Here is a 26,262-nt window from a genome sequence, read left to right as displayed (position 1 = left end):
CAAACCCCCCTGCAGTTTTTAAAATATCTGAAATCTCGGAAATTTAACTTCTGAGCGTGATTTTTTAGCCAATTTCTGACTCTCTGCACCTATTTTCAATTTCAAATTACGACCTTTTATACCGAAAATAGGCCAATTACTGAAAACGGCAATGGGTCATATTTTGCCCAAATCCCACTGCAGTTTTCAAAATGTCTGAAATGTCTGAAATTTAACTCCTGAGAGTGATTTTTGAGCCGAAATCTGACTTTCTGTACCTATTTTCATTTTCAAATTACGACCTTTTATACCGAAAATATGCCAATTACTGAAAACGGCAATTGGTCATATTTTGCCCAAACCCCCCTGCAGTTTTCAAAATATCCGAAATGTCGGAAATTTAACTCCTGAGTGTCATTTTTTAGCGGAATTTTGAGTCTCTGCACCTATTTTCATTTTCAAATTACTACCTTTTATACCGAAAATATGCCAATTACGGAAAACGGCGCTGGGTCATATTTTGCCCAAACCCCCCTGTAGTTTTTAAAATGTCTGAAATGTCGAAAATTTAACTCCTGAGCCTCATTTTTGAGCCTAATTCTGACTCTTTGCACCTATTTTCATTTTCAACATAGGATCTTTTATACCGAAAATATGCCAATTACTGAAAACGGCGATGGGTCATATTTTGCCCAAACACCCCTGCAGTTTTCAAAATATCTAAAATGTCGGAAATCTGACTCCTGAGCGTGATTTTTGAGCCGAATTCTGACTTTCTGCACCTATTTTCAATTTCAAATAACGACCTTTTATATCGAAAATATGCCAATTACTGAAAACGGCGATGGGTCATATTTTGCCCAAACCTCCCCTGCAGTTTTCAAAATATCTGAAATGTCGGAAATTTGACTCTTGAATAAATAAATTTATTTATTTATTTTATATTTTTATTTATTTATTTATTTATTTATTTATTTATATACAAGAATGTACATTGGGTTTATGAGAGAGAAAAATCCAGCCAACTGTACTAAGCCATGACATAGCTGCAGTTAAAATTCCATCTGATAAAATCATCGGGAAAAATGAGTAAAGTCAGGTAAACAAATTTAATTGGGCATGGGCAGTCCCCGTGGTGTAGTGGTAAGACACTCGCCTGGCGTTCCGCGAGCTTTGTCATGGGTTCGTATCCTGGCCGGGGAGGATTTACTGGGCGCAATTCCTTAACTGTAGCCTCTGTTTAACGCAACAGTAAAATGTGTACTTGGATGAAAAAACGATTCTTCGCGGCAGGGGATCGTATTCCAGGGACCTGCCCGAAACGCTACGCGTACTAGTGGCTGTACATGAATGTAACAACTCTTGTATATATCTCAAAAAAAAAAAAAAAAAAAAAAAAAAATTAGACACGTTTCAATATTATTTTAGTCTATCATAAAATGTTGATGATTTTCTTTTACTATAAGAGAAAACGTAAACTTATGGAGGGAAACTACGTTAAAAATTCAGAACTCGATAGGACAAAATCAGAATTCAATATAATTTCTGTGTATCCAATGAAATATATGAATTTACTTTTAAATAAATATTCTTCACATATTTAAAAATCTTAAATATATAAATATAATAAATACTTAACATATTTTCAAAATCTTAAATATATTTTGAAATATGTGAAGTATATATAAAAATACTTCACATATTTCAAAATCTTATGTGAAAGTGAAAAGATCTATCCACTTTGAATGGTCATTACGGGCTCACCATAGCCCGTGCTACATGGACACTTCGTTCTGAGTAGCTAAATCTGAAACAACAACAATTTGAATGGTCAGAAGAGCGATAACCTCGCTTCCTGCGGGTCAAAAATATATAAATATATTATTAAATATGACCTACCAGAAATTTTAGACAAATGTCCCCAGATTCTTAACTGTAAATACTAAATATGGGTGACTATAACTTTTCCACCGCTGCCCACTGTGGGGGGCGGGAGAGAGGGGGCATAATAGGCGAATTAATTATTAAACTATTGCTCAAGATATTAACAAGATATTAACAACAAATCTTCGATACCCTTAAGGATGTCCATACAACAGCAGACAGACGTAAGACGAGCTATGTTAAAGGTTTCAGATTCACCGTGGACTATATTGTTCAGACTATATTGTCTGAACTTTATTCAAAAGTAAAATAATCACGTGCCTAATTTTATCATCATAGTATCCCATTTAATTTGTGCTACTATTTGCCTAGACGAACGTTGACATATATGGTCGAACGTTAATATTTATGGTCGAATGTTGACATATGTATGGTCGAACGTTGATATGTATGGTCGAATGTTGACATATATGATCGAACGTTGACATATATGATCGAACGTTGACATATATGACATATAAATAAATAAATAAATAAATGTACTATATTAGGTGTGAGATGATAGTCGTGGTTGGGTAGTGGTGGCAGGTAGTGAGAGGTGGTTGGTTGTAGTGGTAGGTGGTTGCGGGTAATGGAGAGTGGTTACGGGTAGTTAAGGGAGTTATAGTGGCAAGTGGGGAAGACCGGGCGGGTAGTTGGAGGGTGGTGGCGGGTACTTGGTGGGTGGTGGCGGGTACTGGTGGGTGCAGGTCGGAAGCAGTGGCGGGTATTGGTGGGTGGTGGAGGGTACTGGTAGGTAGTGGCGGGTACTGGAGGGTGGTGGCGGGTACTGGTGGGTGGTGGCGGGTACTGGTGGGTGCAGGTCGGAAGCAGTGGCGGGTACTGGTAGGTAGTGGCGGGTACTGGTGGGTGCAGGTCGGAAGCAGTGGCGGGTACTGGTGGGTAGTGGCGGGTGGTGGCGGGTAGTGGCGGGGCCAGGCCGCCGGCAGGGAGGTGCGCCGGGTGGTGGGAGCAGCCACAGCCACCTAGCGGCCGAGAGTTCAGTCTTCGGCGGAGAGCGCCCGCGGAACACTCCTGTACCTCCCGGGCGGCAAATATACCCATCATGGCCACCTCGTCGCCCAGTGTGTCGTCTGCAGGTGCCCAGGTAGGTGCCCAGACTCACCCTGTAGTGCAGGTGACCAACAAGGGGCGCGGGGCGGCGGACAGGTGCGAGAGTGACAGATGCGCACCCGATGGCTGGCAGCAGCCTCATATCCTGCCGGGTCGCACCGCCCATCTTGTTCCCTGACCCGGGATGACCCATTATCTTGCCGGGGCGGAGGTTTGTGGGTGGCGATGGGTGTGGGGTTGAGGTGTACCTACACCCTATCTACACGTACATGTAGCACGGGCGGGGTGGGCGCGGGCGGGCGTGTGTTTATCTGGGCCGAGTGGATCAATACGCTGTTGGAGTCTGGGAGGCTGTAGGGAGGGCGGCCCATCCTCCCTCCCCTATGATGCTTCTCCCCAACACTGGCACTCAGGCCCTCCGCTTTACATGCTCCATAATGCCCCAAATGCCAGCCCTGCGGATTCACATGCTCGTGCCAGAGCCGGTCTACCTGTCCACCCGACACTGTCACCGACCCAGTGTGTGTCGCCGCCCCCTCACCCTCATGTCCCTCCACCATTTTGACCACTTCGCTGTTCCCCTCTCCGGGTGTTCCCCGCCCCTCCCCTCCCTGGCCTCCATCAACTCTCAATTCGTCCCTCGTTTAGAGGGCGGAAACGAGGGGACACTATTCCGCCTCTTCAGCGGACGGACATTTTGATAGTGTGTGTGTGTGTGTGAGCTGAAGCTCTATATAGTTTCTCTCTCAATATATTTCTAACCATCCAACTCGAACACTACTTACACATTGGAATAGTAATATATGTTTACTGTGAGTAATCTGGACTTGCTCATTGTGGTGTATGAGTGTGCTGCTCGACGAATGGTTCCTACAGAACTGTGTGTCATGTCACCTCTTGCCCGTGTCTTAGGTTGTGATCTACAGTTACTTCAGTCCTTCCCTATATGCGTTCCTTCAGTCCTTCAGCGTTCACAGTTATGTAACGCGGTATATCACTGTACTTGAAATTGTTATTTAGGGTTAGTTAGGTTCCATTTCCGTGGCACAATCTCCAGCGCTGGTCTCTCATAGGCTGTGTACAGTTTCCAGAATGTCTCCTTGTACAGATATCTGAAAGCCTGGATGTTTGCCAGCCTTTTATCCGGTGCTAGAAGCAGACTGAACATTATGTTTACTACATTCTTAACATTTTCCGATTCCGTGTGCTGACATTCTCTCAGTGTGTATTGACTTTTTGGTCTCCTTATTCTTGGCCCCTCTCTCATTAGGCTACCTTACACTGACTCAAGTTTAAATCAAGCAGCCATCTCACGGTCCAGACTTGCAACCTTTCCAGGTTTTCCTGGAACATTCTGCAGGCCTCATGACTGGCAGTTACGAATCTCAATATTAAGTTCCCATTGTCAGTGAGCATCAACATGTAGGAATCTATTTTCTCAGGTCATTAACCGGTCACTCCACTCCGATTTATTCCCACTTGTTCCTTGTTCCTGTGACTGCTCCCAGTTTGACGAGTACTTCCCTATCCAGTTTAGTGTTCTTTACGTTTCTTCGGTATTCCTCGAGCTTGTGAAAAACTATTATACAGAACAGTGTCAAAGGTCAAAGGTCAGTCCAGTAAGATGTAGTCATTCCATCCAGCTCTTGCTTGTTTAGTCTCATTTAGCTTTTCTTAGTTCTCTAGTTAGTTTTTCAATCAGGACTAGTTTCTCTTTCCTAAATCCATTTTGTAATTTAATGAAAATCTTGCGTTGTATGCATGTCTCTTTTTTTGCATATAAGCTTGCTGTTGGCTGTTTTCTAGTTGTCTGGCAATTCTACCTTTTCTTGCAGGCGATGAGTCACAATAACGTGGCTGAAGAATGTTGACCAGACCACACACTAGAAGGTGAAGGGACGACGACGTTTCGGTCCGTCCTGGACCATTCTCAAGTCGATTGTGACAATCGACTTGAGAATGGTCCAGGACGGACCGAAACGTCGTCATCCCTCCACCTTCTAGTTGTGACAATCGACTTGAGAATGGTCCAGGACGGACCGAAACGTCGTCGTCCCTTCACCTTCTAGTGTGTGGTCTGGTCAACCTACCTTTTCTTGAGAGTCGTTAAAGATTGTTAATACGTCTAGCACAGTTGTTCTGCAGTTTCGTTTAGTATCTACAGTGAGAGTCTGAATAGTCCTACGTAGCATCTTTTAACATCTAGTTTCTCCAGTTTCTTGACATACTCTACTGCCGTCTCCACCTCTGGGCTGGTCTTAACCCCCCCCTTCCCCCCCCCTCCAGTAAGCAGGCGATGAGTCACAATAACGTGGCTGAAGTATGTTGACCAGACCACACACTTGAAGGTGAATTGACGACGACGTTTCGGTCCGTCCTGGACCATTCTCAAGTCGATTGAGAATGGTCCAGTAACCTGGAGCTTCTCAGGTACTAGTTTAATGACCAGGACCCTTTCACTGAAGACCTCGTATGTTGTAATTTTCTGTCTGTCTGGCCTCCGTCTCTCTTATTAACCGTCATCTTCCTCCCGTATATGACTGTATGTGTTATGACTCAGGTGTAATTACCTTAGTGTAGTTAGAGGATGAGAGCTGAGCTCGTTGTGTCCTGCCTTCTCTTTAATCTGTGTGATATAGTTATGGACCATCATGTCAGTGAGGGTGACATGCGCTACCCTCTCCTTGAAGTTATTTCATCTGTCAACCATTTTAGACAACGACAACAAAAATGTCTTTACGACACCTATGTTTTTGTAACTTGTTTTTACGCCTTCGTATCAACTATTTTTCTTCAGTTTGCCTGTTTTATCATATTTAGCGCCTCCTGCCATTCTAGAAAGTGAAATTGAAATAAGTTTATTGAGGTAAAATACACACAAAGGGATGAGGTAGCTCAAGCTATTCTCACCCCGTTCAGTACATCGTGTTAATACATACATAGACACACATCACAAACAATAAACATATTACCAAACATTCTGAGAGATAAACATCTACATTTCCTCCATTCTAGAATGGCGCTTCGCCTAGGTCCGGGAGCCATTTAGTAGCTTGTCTGCATTTTCTATTTTTTTATACATTTGGATACGCGACAACTGCTGCATATTCTAACTTAGGTCTCACGTATGTTACAAAAATTGTATATATCTACTCAATCCATGTAATTTTAGGCTTCTCCGAAATTGACCATCGTAGCTTAGTTGCTCACGCTGCTGTACTCACCTACTTGTACTCACCTATTCGTACCTGCAGGATCGAGCTTTGACTCCCGCCTTTCGAGTCATCGGTTGTTTACAGCAATGACTCCTGTCCCATTTCCCTATCATATCTAGTTTTAAAATTATGAATAGAGTTTGCTTCCACAACCTGCTCCTTAAGTGCATTTCATTTGTCCACTACTCTCACGCTAAAAGAAAACTTCCTAACATCTCTGTGACTCATCTGAGTTTCCAGCTTCCACCCATGTCTCCTCGTTCTGTTATTACGTGTGAACATTTCATCTATTTCCACTTTGTCAATTCCCCCTGAGTATTTTATACGTTCCTATCATATCCTCCCTCTCCCTTCCTTTTTTCTAGTATCGAAAGGTTCAGTTCTTTCTGGTGCTCTTCATATCCCATCCCTCGTAACTCTGGGACGAGCCTCGTCGCAAACGTCTAAACCTTTTCCAGTTTCCTTATGTGTTTCTTCAGGTGGGGACTCTATGTTGGGGCGGCATACTCTAAGACTGACCTCACGTAGGCAGTGTAAAGCGCTCTAAAAGCCTCCTCACTTAGGTTTCTGAATGATGTCCTAACTTTTGCCAGTGTAGAGTACGCTGCTGTCGCTATCCTATTTATATGTGCCTCAGGAGTTAGATTAGGCGTTACGTCCACTCCCAGGTCTCTTTCTCGCGTCGTCACAGGTAGGCAGTTCAATCATCTAGGCAGGCAGCTCATTCATATGCTGTGTGTGTGTGTGTGTGTGTGTGTGTGTGTGTGTGTGTGTGTGTGTGTGCGTGTACGGCGAGCGAGCTGTAGCTCTAGAGTCCCACCTCATAGCTATTTTACCTGTGTATTTATATGTGCTAGGTTCCAGCGCCGTCATACTTGCTCTTGAAGCTGCCACTGGTGGTTGCTCTCACCACTACTGGCTCAGTTTTGTTCCACTTACATAAGATTTTTACTAAAACAACATAAGGCTTATTGACCCATATGAGGCAGCTCTTATTTATATATATGTCTAACCTACCCTTGAAACAATCAAGGGTTCCCTTGTATGTTATGATATCCAGTAATTTATTCCATAAATCACCCCTCCCCCCCCTATTTCCAAATCAGTCATAAACCAAGCAACCTGTTTCCAAACCAGTCACTTTCAATTTATACTAGTGTTTGCTGTCTCTCTAGATCAGGTGTGTTACACACCTCTACGTGTCTGTGTGTGTGTGCTCATTTGTGCCTGCAGAATCGGGCTTTAGCTCTTGGACCCCCCGTTTCTTGTCGCCAATTGTTTAATGGAATGCCACCTGGCCTGTTTCCCTATCATATCTACTTTTAAAATTGTGAATGGAGTTTGATTTTACAACTGTTCCTTTAGTTCAATCCATTTTCCACTACTTTTACACTAAATGAAAACTTTTTAACATATCAATGATTCACCTAAGTCAAACTTCCATCTATGCCCCTTTTATAATAATAATAATAATAATTTTTATTTAGGTAAGGTACATACATAAAGAGATTTTACAAAGTTTGTTGGGTTAATAGATAGAGCTAGTACATACAATGATAGAGCTAGTACATACAATGATAGAGCTAGTACATACAATGATAGAGCTAGTACATACAATGATAGAGCTAGTACATACAATGATAGAGCTAGTACATACAATGATAGAGCTAGTACATACAATGCCTAAAGCCACTATTACGCAAAGCGTTTCGGGCAGAAACGGAGTTAGTTTTGTTTTGTTGAAATTCATTGCGACCATTTTTGTTTGTTAGTGTCAATCCCTCTTAAGTATTTTATGTCTTTAATATGTCTTCCCTCTCTCTTTTCTAGCGTCGTCGGGTTTAGTTTATTCAAGTTTCTTTTCATACCCCCATCCCTCAATTCTGAGACGAGCATCGTTGCAACGTCTGAACCTTTTCGAGTTTCTTTTTTTTGGGGGCTACATACTCTAACACTGGTCTTACGCAGGCGGCGAACAGTGATCTAAATGTCTCCTTATTTAGGTTCCTGAGTGATCTGACTTTTGCTATTGTAGAGTATGCTGGTGATGTTATCCTATTTGTATTAGCCTCCGGAGTTAGGTTTGGTGTTATGTCCACCTCCAGATGTGTATCGTACCTTCACTGTGTATCGTCCTTTTAGTCGCCTGTCACCTCTTCCCATTTCCACCACCTTACACTTGCTACTGTTGAAATTCAGTAGACATTTTTCAGATTAACTCTTCAGTTTGTTTAAGTAATTTTTGGGCTAAGTTTGCAGCCTGTCTAGGAGAATCTTGGAGAATCTTGCAATCCTCATCTGTCTCAACCCTTCTAATTAGTTTTGCATCGTCTGCAAACATTGACATATAAGACTCATCTCCTGCAGAGAGGTCATTTACATAAATGAGAAATAGTATGGGTCTCAGCGTCGAGCCTTGAGGTACTCCGCTTGTTACCCTACACTAGTCTGACTTCTCCCACCTCACTGTGACTCTGACTTGTGTCTCTTAGATATTGTGTACCCATGTCAGTGCTTTTCCCAATGCTCCTGCCTGCCTGTCAAATTTGTTTAGTAATCTCTTGTAGGTAGGCACCTGACAGGGCGCCTACCTACAAGAGGCTAGTGTGTTCAGGCTCCCAGTGCCAGAGGCTAGTGTGTTCAGGCTCCCAGTGCCAGAGGCTAGTGTGTTCAGGCTCCCAGTGCCAGAGGCTAGTGTGTTCAGGCTCCCAGTGCTAGAGGCTAGTGTGTTCAGGCTCCCAGTGCCAGAGGCTAGTGTGTTCAGGCTCCCAGTGCTAGAGGCTAGTGTGTTCAGGCTCCCAGTGCCAGAGGCTAGTGTGTTCAGGCTCCCAGTGCCAGAGGCTAGTGTGTTCAGGCTCCCAGTGCCAGAGGCTAGTGTGTTCAGGCTCCCAGTGCCAGAGGCTAGTGTGTTCAGACTCCCAGTGCTAGAGGCTAGTGTGTTCAGGCTCCCATTGCCAGAGGCTAGTGTGTTCAGGCTCCCAGTGCTAGAGGCTAGTGTGTTCAGGCTCCCAGTGCTAGAGGCTAGTGTGTTCAGGCTCCCAGTGCTAGAGGCTAGTGTGTTCAAGCTCCCAGTGCTAGAGGCTAGTGTGTTCAGACTCCCAGTGCTAGAGGCTAGTGTGTTCAGGCTCCCAGTGCTAGAGGCTAGTGTGTTCAGGCTCCCAGTGCTAGAGGCTAGTGTGTTCAGACTCCCAGTGCCAGAGGCTAGTGTGTTCAGGCTCCCAGTGCCAGAGGCTAGTGTGTTCAGACTCCCAGTGCCAGAGGCTAGTGTGTTCAGGCTCCCAGTGCCAGAGGCTAGTGTGTTCAGGCTCCCAGTGCTAGAGGCTAGTGTGTTCAGACTCCCAGTGCCAGAGGCTAGTGTGTTCAGGCTCCCAGTGCCAGAGGCTAGTGTGTTCAGACTCCCAGTTTCAGAGGCTAGTGTGTTCAGGCTCCCAGTGCTAGAGGCTAGTGTGTTCAGACTCCCAGTGCTAGAGGCTAGTGTGTTCAGACTCCCAGTGCTAGAGGCTAGTGTGTTCAGGCTCCCAGTGCCAGAGGCTAGTGTGTTCAGGCTCCCAGTGCTAGAGGCTAGTGTGTTCAGGCTCCCAGTGTCAGAGGCTAGTGTGTTCAGGCTCCCAGTGCTAGAGGCTAGTGTGTTCAGGCTCCCAGTGCTAGAGGCTAGTGTGTTCAGGCTCCCAGTGCTAGAGGCTAGTGTGTTCAGACTCCCAGTGCTAGAGGCTAGTGTGTTCAGGCTCCCAGTGCTAGAGGCTAGTGTGTTCAGGCTCCCAGTGCCAGAGGCTAGTGTGTTCAGGCTCCCAGTGCCAGAGGCTAGTGTGTTCAGGCTCCCAGTGCTAGAGGCTAGTGTGTTCAGACTCTGAACACTCCTTGGAAGTTGGTGTTGAGTTCCTTACATATTTCTTGACCATTTCCTGTATAATCACCTCCCCCCTTTTTGTAAAGTAGTCAATTGGTCGTTCACTGTTATTGTCCTTCTTGTGTGACTATGTAAGAGATTTGGTTGTTTCTTGGCTTTGGAAGCAATATCCTGGCTTAATTTTGCTCTCGTATCTACATATATTTATTTCTAAGACATGCACACACACACATCTCCAGGATGCAGCTCATAGCAACTGTCTACCTCTCGGGTACTTACTTACTGTTAGGTGAACAGTGGCATCAGGTGAAAGATACTCTGCCCATTTGTTTTTTTCCTCGGCCAGGATCAGAACTCGGGCTCTTAGGACTTTGATCCCCCAAGCGTTGTGTACTCATCTAGTTGTGCTTGCGGGGGTTGAGCTCTGGCTCTTTCGTCCCGCCTCTCAACCGTCAATCAACTGGTGTACAGGTTCCTGAACCTACTGGGCTCTATTATATATGCATTTGAAACTGTGTATGGAGTCAGCCTCCACCACATCACTGTCTAATGCATTCCATCTGTTAACTACTCTGACACTGAAAAAGTTCTTTCTAACGTCCCTGTGGCTCATGTGGGTACTCAGTTTCCACCTGTGTCCCCTTGTTCGCGTACCACCAGTGTTGAATAGTTTATCCTTATCTACCCTGTCAATTCCTGAGAATTTTGTAGGTAGTGATCATGTCTCCCTTTACTCTTCTGTCTTCGTGTGTCCTGAGGTGCATTTCCCGCAGCCTTTCCTCGTAACTCATGCCTTTTAGTTCCGGGACTAGTCTAGTGGCATACTTCTGAACTTTTTCCAGTTTCATTTTGTGCTTGACAAGGTACGGGCTCCATGCCGGGGCCGCATACTCCAGGATTGGCCTTTCATGTGTGGTGTACAAGGTTCTGAATGATTCCTTACACAGGTTCCTGAAGGCTGTTCTGATGTTAGCCAGCCTCGCATATGCCGCAGATGTTATTCTTTTTATGTGGGCTTCAGGAGGCAGGTTTGGTGTGATATCAACTCTTAGATCTTTCTCTCCGTCCGTTTCAAGAAGGACTTCATCTCCTCTGTGTGTGTGTGTGTGTGTGTGTGTGTGTGTGTGTGTGTGTGTGTGTGTGTGTGTGTGTGTGTGTGTGTGTGTGTGTGTGTGTGTGCGTGCGTGCGTGCATGCGTGCCGGCGCACTATCTAGATAAGCTTGCAGGGAATGAGAAATTATTTATTTACGGAAAATTTTGTAATATTTAGGGAATGGTAATTTTCTCTTTGGGCGTGACTCCTCACTCTTGTCTGTAACCCACTTTATACTTCCTCCACTTGTGCCGTATCAACTTTTATAAGTTGTAGATTGATTTGGCCTCAACTGCCTCTTCATTCAGTTCATTCTACACGTTCAGTTCTCGTACTATCAACGAATACATCTTTCCACCCCCTCCTTGAGTAATTAGTATTAACAGCTGCTACATAGTCTCCCTGGTTTGGCGCCATCTTTTGATAATTGGTATTAACAGTAGTCTCTCCGTATCCACTTGACCAACGTCTCTAAGAATCTCGTATGTCGTGGTCATTATGCCTCTCTCCTCAACCAGCATGGTCGGGTCTAGTTCCCTCTGATTTTCTTTGTAGCTCATTCCCATATATTCAAGGACCAGTCTTGCAGCAATCCTCTGGAATTTCTCTGATTTTCCTCTGTACTTTTCCAGATTGAGATTCCTTAATGGTGTTGGGATTCCCATCCACTGAGCCCTGACTCCTGGAATTCCATATTTATAAATAAATGTAAAGAATTAGTAGCAAGAATGCCCAGAGTAACAGGACAAAAAGCTTGGCTACACGGGAGATACCAAAAGCACTTAAATCCACAGATATAGCTACACTGCACAAGGGAGGTAAGGAAGCATGGGCTAAAACCTCTATAGACGGGTCGCACAAGCGTCACACACATGTGAAGTTTTGGAAAGAGTGGTTACGAACTGTCCCACTACCACCACCGTCACACTGCCCCACCACCACCGTCACACTGCCCCACCACCACCACCGTCACACTGCCCCACCACCGTCACACTGCCCCACCACCACCGGCACACTGCCCCACCACCACCACCGTCACACTGCCCCACCACCACCACCGTCACACTGCCCCACTACCACCACCGTCACACTGCCCCACCACCACCACCGTCACACTGCCCCCACCACCACCGTCACACTGCCCCACCACCACCACCGTCACACTGCCCCACCACCACCGTCACACTGCCCCACCACCACCACCGTCACACTGCCCCACCACCGTCACACTGCCCCACCACCATCGTCACACTGCCCCACCACCATCGTCACACTGCCCCACCACCACCGTCACACTGCCCCACCACCACCGTCACACTGCCCCACCACCGTCACACTGCCCCACCACCACCACCGTCACACTGCCCCACCACCATCGTCACACTGCCCCACCACCACCGTCACACTGCCCCACCACCACCGTCACACTGCCCCACCACCACCGTCACACTGCCCCACCACCACCGTCACACTGCCCCACCACCACCGTCACACTGCCCCACCACCACCGTCACACTGCCCCACCACCACCGTCACACTGCCCCACCACCACCGTCACACTGCCCCACCACCACCGTCACACTGCCCCACCACCACCGTCACACTGCCCCACCACCACCACCGTCACACTGCACCACCACCGTCACACTGCCCCACCACCACCGTCACACTGCCCCACCACCACCACCGTCACACTGCACCACCACCGTCACACTGCCCCACCACCACCACCGTCACACTGCCCCACCACCACCGTCACACTGCACCACCACCGTCACACTGCCCCACCACCACCGTCACACTGCCCCACCACCACCGTCACACTGCACCACCACCGTCACACTGCCCCACCACCACCGTCACACTGCCCCACCACCGCCGTCACACTGCCCACCACCACCACCGTCACACTGCCCCACCATCACCGTCACACTGCCCACCACCACCGTCACACTGCCCCACCACCACCGTCACACTGGCCCCACCACCGTCACACTGCCCCACCTCCACCGTCACACTGCCCCACCACCGTCACACTGCCCCACCACCACCGTCACACTGCCCCACCACCACCGTCACACTGCCCCACCACCACCGTCACACTGGCACCACCACCACCACCGTCACACTGCCCCACTACCACCGTCACACTGCCCCACCACCACCGTCACACTGCCCCACCACCACCGTCACACTGCCCCACCACCACCACCGTCACACTGCCCCACCACCACCACCGTCACACTGCCCCACCACCACCACCGTCACACTGCCCCACCACCACCACCGTCACACTGCCCCACCACCACCGTCACACTGCCCCACCACCACCGTCACACTGCCCCACCACCACCACCGTCACACTGCCCCACCACCACCACCGTCACACTGCCCCACCACCACCACCGTCACTGCCCCACCACCACCACCGTCACACTGCCCCACCACCACCACCGTCACACTGCCCCACCACCACCACCGTCACACTGCCCCACCACCACCACCGTCACACTGCCCCACCACCACCACCGTCACACTGCCCCACCACCACCGTCACACGGCCCCACCACCACCGTCACACTGCCCCACCACCACCACCGTCACACTGCCCCACCACCACCGTCACACGGCCCCACCACCACCGTCACACGGCCCCACCACCACGCCCGTCACACGGCCCCACCACCACCACCGTCAAACTGCCCCACCACCACCACCGTCACACTGCCCCACCACCACCGTCACACGGCCCCACCACCACCGTCACACTGGCACCACCACCGTCACACTGGCATCACTACCACCGTCACACTGCCCCACCACCACCGTCACACTGCCCCACCACCACCGTCACACTGCCCCACCACCGTCACACTGCACCACCACCGTCACACTGCCCCACCACCGTCACACTGCCCCACCACCACCGTCACACTGCCCCACCACCACCGTCACACTGCCCCACCACCACCACCGTCACACTGCCCCACCACCACCACCGTCACACTGCCCCACCACCACCGTCACACTACCACCACCACCGTCACACTGCCCCACCACCACCGTCACACTGCCCCACCACCACCGTCACACTGCCAACCACCACCGTCACACTGCCCCACCACCACCGTCACACTGCCCCACCACCACCGTCACACTGCCCCACCACCACCACCGTCACACTACCACCACCACCGTCACACTGCCCCACCACCACCACCGTCACACTGCCCCACCACCGTCACACTGCCCCACCACCACCGTCACACTGCCCCACCACCACCACCGTCACACTGCCCCACCACCACCGTCACACTGCCCCACCACCACCACCGTCATATTGCCCCACCACCACCGTCACACTGCCCCACCACCACCACCGTCACACTGCCCCACCACCACCACCGTCACACTGCCCCACCACCACCACCGTCACACTGCCCCACCACCACCGTCACACTGCCCCACCACCACCACCGTCACACTGCCCCACCACCACCACCGTCACACTGCCACACCACCGTCACACTGCCCCACCACCACCGTCACACTGCCCCACCACCGTCACACTGCCCCACCACCGTCACACTGCCCCACCACCACCGTCACACTGCCCCACCACCACCACCGTCACACTGCCCCACCACCACCACCGTCACACTGCCCCACCACCACCGTCACACTGCCCCACCACCACCACCACCGTCACACTGCCCCACCACCACCACCGTCACACTGCCCCACCACCGTCACACTGCCCCACCACCGTCACACTGCCCCACCACCACCGGCACACTGCCCCACCACCACCACCGTCACACTGCCCCACCACCGTCACACTGCCCCACCACTACCGTCACACTGCCCCACCACCGTCACACTGCCCCACCACCACCGTCACACTGCCCCACCACCGTCACACTGCCCCACCACCGTCACACTGCCCCACCTCCACCGGCACACTGCCCCACCACCACCACCGTCACACTGCCCCACCACCGTCACACTGCCCCACCACCACCGTCACACTGCCCCACCACCGTCACACTGCCCCACCACCACCGGCACACTGCCCCACCACCACCACCGTCACACTGCCCCACCACCGTCACACTGCCCCACCACCGTCACACTGCCCCACCACCACTGTCACACTGCCCCACCACCACCGTCACACTGCCCCACCACCACCGTCACTGCTCATCACACTGCCCCACCACCACCACCGTCACACTGCCCCACCACCGTCACTGCTCATCACCCGGCCCCACCAACTCATCATCCTGGCCAGGGGCTTAGTGAATGCAAAAAATATAAATAAGGATTGAAGTTATTTGCATGTATAAATATACCAGCCCCCCCCCCTTCATCACGGGGCCTCTAGGTGACCCTCACCACCTGTGGTGACCCTCCACCACCTGTGGTGACAACTGGTGACCCTCCACCACCTGTGGTGACAACTGGTGACCCTCCACCACCTGTGGTGACAACTGGTGACCCTCCACCACCTGTGGTGACAACTGGTGACCCTCCACCACCTGTGGTGACAACTGGTGACCCTCCACCACCTGTGGTGACAACTGGTGACCCTCCACCACCTGTGGTGACAACTGGTGACCCTCCACCACCTGTGGTGACAACTGGTGACCTTCCACCACCTGTGGTGACAACTGGTGACCTTCCACCACCTGTGGTGACAACTGGTGACCTTCCACCACCTGTGGTGACAACTGGTGACCTTCCACCACCTGTGGTGACAACTGGTGACCTTCCACCACCTGTGGTGACAACTGGTGACCTTCCACCACCTGTGGTGACAACTGGTGACCCTCCACCACCTGTGGTGACAACTGGTGACCCTCCACCACCTGTGGTGACAACTGGTGACCCTCCACCACCTGTGGTGACCCTCCACCACCTGTGGAAGCCTCACCACACATCACCAACACCACCTGCCTCGCCACCCTCCACGACCGTTGAGAGGCGGGACCAAAGAGTCGAAGCTCGACCCCCTTGCCAAGCACAACTAGATGAGTACATCAGTTATGTAACTCCCGGGAACCTATTTACTGATAGATGAACAGAGGTATCAGATGAAAGAAACGTGCCCAGTCATTTCTATCCCGGCTGTGAGTGGAGAATGTACAACACTGTACTACAGTGCAGGCTTGTACACACCTGCTGGATACTGACCAAACTCTAGACAGTTACAGTCATCTTAGTTTCCCAAAATTCAGTTTTGTGTAATTAAGTTTATGTAACACCTTCCATCTCCACCACAGACCATCTTCCTCACGTTGACAGGCTAATTCATTAGTTAAAATGTTTATTATTAAAAATAGTGTTGATATTAGGAGGGAGTGTGGCGAGGCCGCGGCGCCCCTATCTTATAAACACATCAGGGGAGTTTTGTAGCCTCGCCTCAACTCACATGTAAAAGTGGAATATTATGTTGGAGGATATTTTCACTTGTCATGATGGAGTCAGAGAGGGAGACGGGTACCTGGGACGTCTTGGGGCCAGGCTCCCCTGTGGCGCGACCCCTGGGGTGTCCCTGGTGGTGTCCCTGGTGGTGGTGGTGGTGGTGTCCCTGGTGGTGGTGGTGGTGGTGGTGGTGGTGGTGTCCCTGGTGGTGGTGGTGGTGGTGTCCCTGGTGGTGGTGGTGGTGGTGTCCCTGGTGGTGGTGGTGGTGTCCCTGGTGGTGGTGGTGTCCCTGGTGGTGGTGGTGGTGTCCCTGGTGGTGTCCCTGGTGGTGTCCCTGGTGGTGGTGGTGGTGTCCCTGGTGGTGTCCCTGGTGGTGGTGGTGGTGGTGGTGGTGGTGTCCCTGGTGGTGGTGGTGTCGGTGGTGGTGGTGGTGTCCCTGGTGGTGGTGGTGGTGTCCCTGGTGGTGGTGGTGGTGGTGGTGTCCCTGGTGGTGGTGGTGGTGGTGGTGTCCCTGGTGGTGGTGGTGGTGGTGGTGTCCCTGGTGGTGGTGGTGGTGGTGTCCCTGGTGGTGGTGGTGTCCCTGGTGGTGGTGGTGGTGGTGTCCCTGGTGGTGGTGGTGGTGGTGGTGTCCCTGGTGGTGGTGGTGGTGGTGTCCCTGGTGGTGGTGGTGGTGGTGGTGTCCCTGGTGGTGGTGGTGGTGGTGGTGTCCCTGGTGGTGGTGGTGGTGGTGGTGGTGGTGTCCCTGGTGGTGGTGGTGGTGGTGGTGGTGGTGTCCCTGGTGGTGGTGGTGGTGGTGTCCCTGGTGGTGGTGGTGGTGGTGGTGGTGTCCCTGGTGGTGGTGGTGGTGGTGTCCCTGGTGGTGGTGGTGGTGGTGGTGTCCCTGGTGGTGGTGGTGGTGGTGGTGGTGTCCCTGGTGGTGGTGGTGGTGGTGGTGTCCCTGGTGGTGGTGGTGGTGTCCCTGGTGGTGGTGGTGGTGGTGGTGGTGTCCCTGGTGGTGGTGGTGGTGGTGGTGTCCCTGGTGGTGGTGGTGGTGTCCCTGGTGGTGGTGGTGGTGTCCCTGGTGGTGGTGGTGGTGTCCCTGGTGGTGGTGGTGGTGGTGTCCCTGGTGGTGGTGGTGGTGTCCCTGGTGGTGGTGGTGGTGGTGGTGTCCCTGGTGGTGGTGGTGGTGTCCCTGGTGGTGGTGGTGTCCCTGGTGGTGGTGGTGTCCCTGGTGGTGGTGGTGGTGGTGTCCCTGGTGGTGGTGGTGGTGGTGGTGTCCCTGGTGGTGGTGGTGGTGGTGTCCCTGGTGGTGGTGGTGGTGGTGTCCCTGGTGGTGGTGGTGGTGTCCCTGGTGGTGGTGGTGGTGGTGTCCCTGGTGGTGGTGGTGGTGTCCCTGGTGGTGGTGGTGGTGGTGGTGTCCCTGGTGGTGGTGGTGGTGTCCCTGGTGGTGGTGGTGGTGTCCCTGGTGGTGGTGGTGGTGTCCCTGGTGGTGGTGGTGGTGGTGTCCCTGGTGGTGGTGGTGGTGGTGGTGTCCCTGGTGGTGGTGGTGGTGGTGGTGTCCCTGGTGGTGGTGGTGGTGGTGGTGCCCCTGGTGGTGGTGGTGGTGTCCCTGGTGGTGGTGGTGGTGGTGGTGTCCCTGGTGGTGGTGGTGTCGGTGGTGGTGGTGGTGTCCCTGGTGGTGGTGGTGGTGTCCCTGGTGGTGTCCCTGGTGGTGTCCCTGGTGGTGGTTGTGGTGGTGGTGTCCCTGGTGGTGGTGGTGGTGGTGGTGTCCCTGGTGGTAGTGGTGGTGGTGGTGTCCCTGGTGGTGGTGGTGGTGGTGGTGTCCCTGGTGGTAGTGGTGGTGGTGGTGTCCCTGGTGGTGGTGGTGGTGGTGGTGTCCCTGGTGGTAGTGGTGTAACTTACTGTCCCCCCACAACCACTAGAGACAGTAACCATCAGGGGGACCATTCACAGGTCACTGGCTTGTGACATGTCCACCCCCCAGGTGGTGCACCAAAATTCATTCCTAACAGTGCCGGTGACATGACTGGTGATTGTGGTAGTGAAGATGGTGGACGTTTATTTTTTTTTGTAGGGATATTGTTGAGCTAGGCCTAAGGCTCAGGCTGGCCCACTGAGTGTTTCAAGTTACAATTTATTTTCTTATTTGGTTGGCGTCTGAGTATGACTCGTGTGTTCACTTTGGTAACATTCTGTCCTCTGTGTTTAACATCTCTGTGGGCTCTGTTGAATCTCAGTTGAGGCTCTGTTGAATCTCAGTTGAGGCTCTGTTGAATCTCAGTTGAGGCTCTGTTGAATCTCAGTTGAGGCTCTGTTGAATCTCAGTTGAGGCTCTGTTGAATCTCAGTTGAGGCTCTGTTAAATCTCAGTTGAGGCTCTGTTAAATCTCAGTTGAGGCTCTGTTGAATCTCAGTTGAGGCTCTGTTGAATCTCAGTTGAGGCTCTGTTGAATCTCAGTTGAGGCTCTGTTGAATCTCAGTTGAGGCTCTGTTAAATCTCAGTTGAGGCTCTGTTAAATCTCAGTTGAGGCTCTGTTGAATCTCAGTTGAGGCTCTGTTGAATCTCAGTTGAGGCTCTGTTGAATCTCAGTTGAGGCTCTGTTGAATCTCAGTTGAGGCTCTGTTGAATCTCAGTTGAGGCTCTGTTGAATCTCAGTTGAGGCTCTGTTGAATCTCAGTTGAGGCTCTGTTGAATCTCAGTTGAGGCTCTGTTGAATCTCAGTTGAGGCTCTGTTAAATCTCAGTTGAGGCTCTGTTAAATCTCAGTTGAGGCTCTGTTAAATCTCAGTTGAGGCGCTGTTGAATCTCAGTTGAGACTGTTAAATCTCAGTTGAGGCTCTATTGAATCTCAGTTAAGGCTCTGTTGAATCTCAGTTGAGGCTCTGTTGAATCTCAGTTGAGGCTCTGTTGAATCTCAGTTGAGGCTCTGTTGAATCTAAGTTAAGGCTCTGTTAAATCTCAGTTGAGGCTCTGTTAAATCTCAGTTGAGGCTCTGTTAAATCTCAGTTGAGGCTCTGTTAAATCTCAGTTGAGGCTCTGTTGAATCTCAGTTGAGACTGTTAAATCTCAGTTGAGGCTCTATTGAATCTCAGTTAAGGCTCTGTTGAATCTCAGTTAAGGCTCTGTTGAATCTCAGTTGAGGCTCTGTTGAATCTCAGTTGAGGCTCTGTTGAATCTCAGTTGAGGCTCTGTTGAATCTCAGTTAAGGCTCTGTTGAATCTCAGTTGAGGCTCTGTTCAATCTCAGTTGAGGCTCTGTTAAATCTCAGTTGAGGCTCTGTTGAATCTCAGTTGAGGCTCTGTTGAATCTCAGTTAAGGCTCTGTTGAATCTCAGTTGAGGCTCTGTTGAATCTCAGTTGAGACTCTGTTGAATCTCAATTGAGGCTCTGTTGAATCTCAGTTGAGGCTCTGTTGAATCTCAGTTGAGGCTCTGTTGAATCTCAGTTGAGGCTCTGTTGAATCTCAGTTGAGGCTCTGTTGAATCTCAGTTGAGGCTCTGTTGAATCTCAGTTGAGGCTCTGTTGAATCTCAGTTGAGGCTCTGTTGAATCTCAGTTGAGGCTCGGTTAAATCTCAGTTGAGGCTCTGTTAAATCTCAGTTGAGGCTCTGTTGAATCTCAGTTGAGGCTCTGTTAAATCTCAGTTGAGGCTCTGTTGAATCTCAGTTGAAGCTCTGTTAAATCTCAGTTGAAACCTTATTGGGGTTGTAACTGTGCACTGTGTTAGATAATGTTCCATTCTTCTGTATTGCATTTCTCCACAGTGCTGACATTTCCTCTCATCTTCTGGAAGCTGTAAGCATATATCCCATGCTCAGAGGCATCTAAGTGTGTAAATACAAGTGCATGTCTGCTGTTCTACTGCACACTTTCATCAAAATAAGTGGTTCGTAGTTGGTGTAATTCTTGTACCGACCCGCAGACTCTAATGTTGTAGCTGCTGTGTTGTGGTCACTGTGCATCTGCATTCAATCTTCTCTACCTAATTATGTACTTTATCTGTGCTAGACTGTGAGTTGTAAATATCTACATTTCTTCTCTTAGTTGCAAGTTTTGCAGCTTCGCTTGCAATGTCATTCCCTAGTATTCCTACATGACTTGGTGGCAGCGGTAGAGAAGGCGATGCAGGCAAGATATGTGAAGGTGGATTTAACAGAAAAGCAAGACAGCATTATTGACAATTTATTAATACTTCCTTTGTTCAAGTTCAGCTTTTATTGAGACAATGAAATTATAACAAACATAATAATGAACAAACCTTTGTTATAAACTGGAGGCCTGGTCGACGACCGGGCCGCGGGGACGCTAAGCCCCGGAAGCACCTCAAGGTAACCTCAAGGTATACCACTCCATCTGCTTTTGTACTGCAGTCAAGCCAAGCCATGATGACCAACCCACACAATCAGGAAAGGGAATATCATTATCAAGCCGCGTGATATTATTTCCTCTCCCTTCCTCCCCCCTCCCCCACTCTTCCATTTCTTCCCTCCCTCCCTCCCTCTCTCTCCCACTCCCTCTCTTTCTCTCCCACTGCCTCTCTCTCCCTCCCTCTCCCTCTCTCTCTCCCACTCCCTCTTGGTCATGGTGCCTCTCTCTCTCCCTCCTCACAGGAAATTGAACCACACTCTTACCTTGTTGAGTTGTTGGCCGGGGCGCACCTCCCTGCCCCCTGCCACAGCTGCTGCTAAACTACACCTCGTGTTCAAGGTGCCACTTAAGGGTATGCCTAGTGCTGTTGGTGCCACTTAAGGGTATGACTAGTGCTGGTGGTGCCACTTAAGGGTTAGACTAGTGCTGTTGGTGCCACTTAAGGGTATGCCTAGTGCTGTTGGTGCCACTTAAGGGTACAACTAGTGCTGGTGGTGCCACTTAAGGGTATGACTAGTGCTGTTGGTGCCACTTAAGGGTTAGACTAGTGCTGTTGGTGCCACTTAAGGGTATGCCTAGTGCTGTTGGTGCCACTTAAGGGTACAACTAGTGCTGTTGGTGCCACTTAAGGGTACAACTAGTGCTGGTGGTGCCACTTAAGGGTATGACTAGTGCTGGTGGTGCCACTTAAGGGTATGACTAGTGCTGATGGTGCCACTTAAGGGTACAACTAGTGCTGGTGGTGCCACTTAAGGGTACAACTAGTGCTGGTGGTGCCACTTAAGGGTATGACTAGTGCTGGTGGTGCCACTTAAGGGTATGACTAGTGCTGATGGTGCCACTTAAGGGTACAACTAGTGCTGGTGGTGCCACTTAAGGGTATGCCTAGTGCTGTTGGTGCCACTTAAGGGTACAACTAGTGCTGTTGGTGCCACTTAAGGGTACAACTAGTGCTGGTGGTGCCACTTAAGGGTATGACTAGTGCTGGTGGTGCCACTTAAGGGTATGACTAGTGCTGATGGTGCCACTTAAGGGTACAACTAGTGCTGGTGGTGCCACTTAAGGGTACAACTAGTGCTGGTGGTGCCACTTAAGGGTACAACTAGTGCTGGTGGTGCCACTTAAGGGTACAACTAGTGCTGGTGGTGCCACTTAAGAGTATGACTAGTGCTGATGGTGCCACTTAAGGGTACAACTAGTGCTGGTGGTGCCACTTAAGGGTACAACTAGTGCTGGTGGTGCGACTTAAGGGTACAACTAGTGCTGGTGGTGCCACTTAAGGGTATGACTAGTGCTGGTGGTGCCACTTAAGGGTACAACTAGTGCTGATGGTGCCACTTAAGGGTACAACTAGTGCTGGTGGTGCCACTTAAGGGTACAACTAGTGCTGGTGGTGCCACTTAAGGGTACAACTAGTGCTGGTGGTGCCACTTAAGGGTATGACTAGTGCTGGTGGTGCCACTTAAGGGTACAACTAGTGCTGGTGGTGCCACTTAAGGGTATGACTAGTGCTGGTGGTGCCACTTAAGGGTACAACTAGTGCTGGTGGTGCCACTTAAGGGTACAACTAGTGCTGGTGGTGCCACTTAAGGGTACAACTAGTGCTGGTGGTCCCACTTAAGGGTATGACTAGTGCTGGTGGTGCCACTTAAGGGTACAACTAGTGCTGGTGGTGCCACTTAAGGGTACAACTAGTGCTGGTGGTGCCACTTAAGGGTACAACTAGTGCTGGTGGTGCCACTTAAGGGTACAACTAGTGCTGGTGGTGCCACTTAAGGGTATGACTAGTGCTGACGGTCCCACTTAAGGGTACAACTAGTGCTGGTGGTGCCACTTAAGGGTACAACTAGTGCTGGTGGTGCCACTTAAGGGTATGACTAGTGCTGGTGGTGCCACTTAAGTGTACAACTAGGGCTGGTGGTGCCACTTAAGGGTATGACTAGTGCTGGTGGTGCCACTTAAGGGTACAACTAGTGCTGGTGGTGCCACTTAAGGGTACAACTAGTGCTGGTGGTGCCACTTAAGGGTACAACTAGTGCTGGTGGTGCCACTTAAGGGTATGACTAGTGCTGACGGTCCCACTTAAGGGTACAACTAGTGCTGGTGGTGCCACTTAAGGGTACAACTAGTGCTGGTGGTGCCACTTAAGGGTATGACTAGTGCTGGTGGTGCCACTTAAGGGTACAACTAGTGCTGGTGGTGCCACTTAAGGGTATGACTAGTGCTGGTGGTGCCACTTAAGGGTACAACTAGTGCTGGTGGTGCCACTTAAGGGTACAACTAGTGCTGGTGGTGCCACTTAAGGGTACAACTAGTGCTGGTGGTGCCACTTAAGGGTACAACTAGTGCTGGTGGTGCCACTTAAGGGTATGACTAGTGCTGACGGTCCCACTTAAGGGTACAACTAGTGCTGGTGGTGCCACTTAAGGGTACAACTAGTGCTGGTGGTGCCACTTAAGGGTACAACTAGTGCTGGTGGTGCCACTTAAGGGTATGACTAGTGCTGACGGTGCCACTTAAGGGTACAACTAGTGCTGGTGGTGCCACTTAAGGGTACAACTAGTGCTGGTGGTGCCACTTAAGGGTACAACTAGTGCTGGTGGTGCCACTTAAGGGTACAACTAGTGCTGACGGTGGCACTTAAGGGTACAACTAGTGCTGACAGTACCACTTAAGGGTACAACTAGTGCTGACAGTACCACTTAAGGGTACAACTAGTGCTGACAGTACCACTTAAGGGTACAACTAGTGCTGGTGGTGCCACTTAAGGGTACAACTAGTGCTGGTGGTGCCACTTAAGGGTACAACTAGTGCTGGTGGTGCCACTTAAGGGTACAACTAGTGCTGGTGGTGCCACTTAAGGGTACAACTAGTGCTGGTGGTGCCACTTAAGGGTACAACTAGTGCTGACGGTGGCACTTACGGGTACAACTAGTGCTGACAGTACCACTTAAGGGTACAACTAGTGCTGACAGTACCACTTAAGGATACAACTAGTGCTGACAGTACCACTTAAGGATACAACTAGAGCTGACAGTACCACTTAAGGATACAACTAGTGCTGACAGTACCACTTAAGGATACAACTAGTGCTGACAGTACCACTTAAGGATACAACTAGCGCTGACAGTACCACTTAAGGATACAACTAGTGCTGACAGTACCACTTAAGGATACAACTAGTGCTGACAGTACCACTTAAGGATACAACTAGTGCTGACAGTACCACTTAAGGATACAACTAGTGCTGACAGTACCCTTAAGGGTACAACTAGTGCTGACAGTACCACTTAAGGATACAACTAGTGCTGACAGTACCACTTAAGGGTACAACTAGTGCTGACAGTACCACTTAAGGATACAACTAGTGCTGATGGTACCACTTAAGGATACAACTAGTGCTGATGGTACCACTTAAGGATACAACTAGTGCTGACAGTACCACTTAAGGGTACAACTAGTGCTGATGGTACCACTTAAGGATACAACTAGTGCTGACAGTACCACTTAAGGGTACAACTAGTGCTGGTGGTGCCACTTAAGGGTACAACTAGTGCTGGTGGTGCCACTTAAGGGCACAACTAGTGCTGATGGTGCCACTTAAGGGTACAACTAGTGCTGACAGTACCACTTAAGGGTACAACTAGTGCTGGTGGTGCCACTTAAGGGTACAACTAGTGCTGGTGGTGCCACTTAAGGGCACAACTAGTGCTGATGGTGCCACTTAAGGGTACAACTAGTGCTGGTGGTGCCACTTAAGGGTACAACTAGTGCTGGTGGTGCCACTTAAGGGTACAACTAGTGCTGACAGTACCACTTAAGGATACAACTAGTGCGTGGGAGGAAATACTCTAGAAATGTCAATTATCTAAGTCTTATACGAGTCTAAGATATAATATAAGAAGTGAGTCGACGTAAGTGATCCGTTGGTGTGGATGACTTGTGGAACATATTAGTGAACTTGAGTTGTTGTTGTTATAGATTCAGCTTTCCAAGTAGCACGGGCTATGGTGAGCCCGTAGCTTACCTGGCACAGGAGCGGGGCAAGTAGCACGGGCTATGGTGACCCCGTAGTGGACTTACCTGGCACAGGAGCGGGGCAAGTAGCACGGGCTATGGTGAGCCCGTAGTGGACTTACCTGGCACAGGAGCGGGGCAAGTAGCACGGGCTATGGTGAGCCCGTAGTGGACTTACCTGGCACAGGAGCGGGGCAAGTAGCACGGGCTATGGTGAGCCCGTAGTGGACTTACCTGGCACAGGAGCGGGGCAAGTAGCACGGGCTATGGTGAGCCCGTAGTGGACTTACCTGGCACAGGAGCGGGGCAAGTAGCACGGGCTATGGTGAGCCCGTAGTGGACTTACCTGGCACAGGAGCGGGGCAAGTAGCACGGGCTATGGTGAGCCCGTAGTGGACTTACCTGGCACAGGAGCGGGGCAAGTAGCACGGGTTATGGTGAGCCCGTAGTGGACTTACCTGGCACAGGAGCGGGGCTGTGTCCCAAACTTGAGTAAGAAGCGCAATATTTACGGTGCCTTGGTGAAGGGAAAGAAACTATCAGGAGAAAGCACTAAGCCATTACGACTATATAGCACTGGGCAGAGATCAGGATAAGGATTTGGGATGGGACGGAGGGAAGGAATGGTTCCTAACCACTTGGACGGTCGGGGATTGAACGCCGACTTGCATGCAGCGAGACCGTCGCTCTACCGTCCAGCCCAAGTGGAGAGGGAGTGCCTTGGTGAGCTGTGTATTGATTTTTATTTATTTATTTATTTTGTTTTACTATCTCTGCTCGAACAGTCAGGTGGTACAGTCATTTACTATACTTTTGGTACAGTGTCTATATGTGCCTAGATGGCCATAGTATAGAGTGGAGAAGACATGTGTTATATTCAGTATATCAGTGTGAAACATGTGTTTGATGCCAGTGCCTCTCTGACATTCATATTAATTATTAACACTCATTATAACATTATAGTATTTACAGTTCTGTTATTACCATTAGCGATCACTGGCAGCGATAGAGAGCCTCGACAATTTATGGAGACGGTTGAAGGTTGGGGCGAGGCCTGGCGAGGCCGGGCGAGGCCAGGCGAGGCGGGGCGAGGTCGAGCGAGGTCGGGCGAGGCGAGGCCGGGCGAGGCTAGGCTAGGCGAGGCCGGGCGAGGCCAGGCGAGGCGGGGCGAGGTCGGGCGAGGTCGGGCGAGGCGAGGCCGGGCGAGGCTAGGCTAGGCGAGGCCGGGCGAGGCTAGGCTAGGCGAGGCCGGGCGAGGTCGGGCGAGGCCGGGCGAGGCCAGGCGGGGCGAGGCCGGGCCACGATGTCACCCTCTCCTTACCTCCTTTAATATTATTTTGCGAAT

General features: G+C 50.6%; 2 protein-coding genes across 5 annotated transcripts in view; both read left to right on the top strand.

The window, feature by feature from the left end:
* The first annotated feature begins 2,855 nt into the window (after window positions 1-2,855).
* The window catches only part of Nmdar1 (NMDA receptor 1), a 96,911-nt gene continuing 73,504 nt past the window's right edge, over window positions 2,856-26,262 (top strand). For all 4 annotated transcript variants that reach the window (XM_045765002.2, XM_045765000.2, XM_045765001.2 and 1 more), the window contains exon 1: window positions 2,856-3,010. The gene's annotated coding sequence lies outside the window, so the exon portion shown is untranslated. The remainder of the gene's footprint in view (window positions 3,011-26,262) is intronic.
* Window positions 2,969-26,262, top strand: part of LOC138355879 (proline-rich protein 36-like) — a 34,431-nt gene continuing 11,137 nt past the window's right edge. The window contains exons 1-3 of the mRNA XM_069311428.1: window positions 2,969-3,010; window positions 8,774-9,991; window positions 15,517-16,166. Coding sequence (XP_069167529.1) covers window positions 2,969-3,010; window positions 8,774-9,991; window positions 15,517-16,166 — 1,910 coding nt within the window. The remainder of the gene's footprint in view (window positions 3,011-8,773; window positions 9,992-15,516; window positions 16,167-26,262) is intronic.

Source organism: Procambarus clarkii, chromosome 69 (genome assembly GCF_040958095.1).
Source record: "Procambarus clarkii isolate CNS0578487 chromosome 69, FALCON_Pclarkii_2.0, whole genome shotgun sequence".
In the NCBI taxonomy this organism is placed as follows: Eukaryota; Metazoa; Arthropoda; class Malacostraca; order Decapoda; family Cambaridae; genus Procambarus; species Procambarus clarkii.
Note: the sequence above shows the minus strand (reverse complement) of the source record. Positions and strands in the feature narration are given on the sequence as shown.